Consider the following 3,285-nt stretch of genomic DNA (forward strand, 5'->3'; position numbering starts at 1 on the left):
GCCTGGGAGGAAGGCTCAGGGCAGGGCAGGTTCTGAACAGCCCAGAAGGGCCATGCTCCTCCACCTGGAGATGTCCACTGGGGGAGCCCTGCAGGCAGGCCATCAGACAGCACCCTTTCCCCTGGGCCGTCTGTGTGTTGGGGCCCAGGTGCGCCAAGCTGCTGGCCAGCCTGGCATCATCTCTCCTCCCAAACAATAATGCTGAGCCTCAAATACCCTTTAACTGGGCTCTTGATTCTTGAGTTTCTGGTTCCATACCCCAACCAGGTGGCCCCCTGGTCACTTAGGGTTTAGCTTTCATACCCCTTAATCTCTTTAATTCCTTCCCTGCCACCCCACAGCTCTCTTCTTGGGGAGCTGGCTGAGCTCACTCCTGCACACCTTGCTAGTTTTAGAACTACTGGTCCCCACTGGCCCCAAAGATTGCAGTCCTGGCTGCTATGGCTGCTGCAGACCAAGACCTCTGCCAGGGAGTTCCAGGGACTCTCAGTGTTGGGGAGCCAGGCAACTATGGTCCAGTGCTGTGAGTCGTTCCAGCCACAGGGGATCAAGGATGGTTCCGATTGGGAGGGTCAGGGTCAGCTTTCCAGAGGAAGGGGCAACAGGTGGGGCCTTGGAGAATCAGGAACATTCAGTGCGTTCCAGCACTGTTCTCAAGCAGCCTTCAAGCCTTCAGCAGTGCTTGCCCTGATTTCAGCCAGGTCCTGCAAAATGAAACACACCTCTCCACAAGGATTTACTGCTGTCGGAAGAGGTTTCCCTGGATGAAAGGAGAAGGTTATATAACGCCCCCGCCCCCCCAGACACACACTCCGAAAACACCAACCCTATTTCAGATGAACTAACATCCCGGCTCAGAGGGCGTGACACTCACTTCCTTCACCTCTTCCTGCCCCAGTCAAACCACCACGCCCTAAATTACTTTGCCAAGAGTACCAAATTCACTGTGAAGGTGGCTGCAGCTGCACACCTTCCTTCCCAAATCTGTAAGGTTTTGTTTGTTTTTGTTTTGACCAAACCTTGCTTGGAAGGCAGAGAGCAAAAAGAACTTCTGTGCTTCCCACAAACAACCCCCAAGCAACCAGTCCGCAGACATTAAAAAGACACGCAACAAAACCCCTGTCTGATGGTTGGATTTTTCTGGAACAAGGCCCTCAAACCCTGTCTCCAGATTACTCTAGGCCAACGCATGCAGGTCCACTCAGGACAGGTCACCCGCCTACCCAGCAGCCCTTGCCAAGCTCAGGGCTGTGGCTCACCTTCTCAGGAAGAAGCAGGCAGGGGTCCTTCCTTCCTGTGTCTCCCAGCCTGGGGCAGTCCCCCATAGGTGGGCTGTGGGCTCAGGGAGTGGAGGGGCAGCCAGTGTGGACCCAGTCACAGAATGTTCTTTCGGTTTCCAGCCAAGGCTGCTGCAGCTGTGGCGGGAGGAGGTAAGTCTCTGCCGCGGAAACCTGCGCCTCGTCCATCCCCAGGCCCTGGGACTTGGGGAGCCGCTGGCCTTGCACCTGCCCCAGGCTTCCTGTTCATTGTAGCAGAGGAGGCGCTACAGTGAGGAAATGGCGAGCTTCCGTGTGGCACAGAGGCAGCCCCAACAGGGGCCCAACCTCCTTGCCGAGCCTCCGCCCCGTGGCTTTGAACTCCTCTGGGTTCAGCTTTCCTCGTGAAAATCAGGCCAAGGCTGCCCATTCAGGGTTATTGTGAGGGTTACGTAGGATGAGACACGCGCACAGTCTGGACCCAGGAGATGTGTTAAGGAGAAGCCACTGGCTCAGCGACTCTGGTTTCCAGTTGCTCTGCGGTGATGCCGTGGAGACCCAGAGTTGGGATCCAAGCCGGGCTCAGAACGTGCTCCTTGCTTTATGCTGGGCCCTGGGTAAGATTTGCTTGTATTAAAGGTGTCCTCAGCGAAGACAAGAAGCTTGCAAACCTCCGCCCCGCCCCCAACTCAGTTCCAGGATTTTACTAAGGCAGAAACTGAGGCCTTTCCCGAGGAAGGTCCTGCTGCGGATCAGAGGCCTGACCCCGGTGACCCCGCAGCCCTCCCCTCCGCTTTCCCCACCAGCTGTGCTGCCCTCGACTCCTGACTGCGGGCCGGGCCTGGAATCTCTCCCAAGCTCAGGCTTTACCCCTTCTCCAGGCTCCCTGAAGTCCCCCAAGCTTGATGTGCTCTGCGTGTGTGATGTGGGAGCGTGTCCATCTCCCCCTCAACCCAGCTCCTCGCCCCCTACAGCCCTGGCCGTGGGGGCTGTGCCCGTGGTGCTGGGCGCCGTGGGCTTCACCGGGGCAGGAATCACAGCCTCCTCCTTAGCGGCCAAGATGATGTCAGCGGCCGCCATGGCCAATGGGGGCGGAGTTGCCGCCAGCAGCCCAGTGGCCACTCTCCAGTCCGTGGGTAAGTGTCCCCGATGGGGCTTGCTGTGGAAGGTGAGGGAGGACAAGAGCCTCAGAGCATCCAGCCCTGACCTTAGCCCTGGTGAGCCCCAGTCTGCCTGTGCCTTTGTCTTACCCTCCGTGGTCACTCTCTCTCTGGGTCTCTGAAGCAGGTGCATTGCTGGGGGAAGGTGCTCTGGCCCAGGGTGTGCTCGGCTCAGGCTGACTCTGCCCAAAGCAGACTTTCTGAGTTAGCTGGGGCGTCTCTGTCCCACCTGGGGTTCGGCCTTCTTCCCCAGAGAGAGAGGCAGCTCCCAGCTCTCCGTTTCACCACCGGAGTTCATGCCTTTGGGTACCTGCTTGCAGCAGCCTTGCCCAAACAGAGATCCTTGGGGGTTGGGGAAACAGAGAAGGATTCTGGGTGGGATTTCTGGGCCTGAGGCCCTCCTGACAGGCCCTGGAGTCTCGGACCCTATGGTTCTGCCCCACAAGCTGCCCCAGCCTGCCCGTCCCATTCTACTCACCCTCTGCTTCTCCCCCAGGATCAGGTGGACTCTCCCTGTCATCCAAAGTCCTCCTGGGATCCACTGGGTTTGCCCTTGTGTCCCTTGTGGTGGGCTTGTGACAGCTCCCTGTCACTCCCTTTGCAGAGAAGAGGACCAGGTAGTGCCCTGCTTGCCAGCCTGATGCAGGAAGGGACCAAACGCTGCACCCCCAGAGGAAAATAAGAAATAAAAATGAGTTGTTGCAACCCCTCCGGATCCCTTCCTTCTTGTTTGCCTGAAGTCGGGGTGGGGGAAGGCTCACTTCTCTTAGAGTGACATGGTGTCGGGGTGCCCAGAGATGGATGAGTCAAACGGTGAAGCCTGGAACCTGTCCTTGCCCAGCTTCAGACTCTGTGTGTGACCCCGGGTG

General features: G+C 58.2%; 1 protein-coding gene across 2 annotated transcripts; it reads left to right on the forward strand.

The window, feature by feature from the left end:
* Nucleotides 1–1,381: 1,381 nt before the first annotated feature.
* IFI27 (interferon alpha inducible protein 27) lies at nucleotides 1,382–3,119 on the forward strand. Of its 2 annotated transcripts, none has more exons than XM_029238979.1 (3): nucleotides 1,382–1,430; nucleotides 2,138–2,392; nucleotides 2,913–3,119. In XM_029238979.1, exons 1-3 carry the CDS (start codon nucleotides 1,382–1,384, stop codon nucleotides 2,993–2,995), a joined length of 387 nt encoding a protein of 128 aa, XP_029094812.1. In that variant the 3' UTR covers nucleotides 2,996–3,119. The 2 variants fall into 2 exon arrangements, with proteins under 2 accessions (XP_029094812.1, XP_029094811.1); XM_029238978.1 differs by lacking the exon at nucleotides 1,382–1,430 and adding an exon at nucleotides 1,705–1,873 and having other exon boundaries at nucleotides 2,231–2,392.
* The last annotated feature ends 166 nt before the right edge of the window (nucleotides 3,120–3,285 follow it).

The sequence above is a fragment of the Monodon monoceros genome, unplaced genomic scaffold (genome assembly GCF_005190385.1).
Source record: "Monodon monoceros isolate NGI ecotype Baffin Bay Population unplaced genomic scaffold, NGI_Narwhal_1 Super_Scaffold_21, whole genome shotgun sequence".
Lineage (NCBI taxonomy): Eukaryota > Metazoa > Chordata > Mammalia > Artiodactyla > Monodontidae > Monodon > Monodon monoceros.

What these genes read in the sequence shown, in the direction of transcription:
- IFI27 (XM_029238978.1), top strand. Translation starts at nt 1,714, where the DNA reads ATGAGACACGCGCACAGTCTGGACCCAGGAGATGTGTTAAGGAGAAGC. An exon ending in TGCTTTATGCTGGGCCCTGG is followed by an intron (nt 1,874 to 2,230) that starts GTAAGATTTGCT and finishes CGCCCCCTACAG; the next exon opens with CCCTGGCCGTGGGGGCTGTG. An exon ending in GGCCACTCTCCAGTCCGTGG is followed by an intron (nt 2,393 to 2,912) that starts GTAAGTGTCCCC and finishes CTTCTCCCCCAG; the next exon opens with GATCAGGTGGACTCTCCCTG.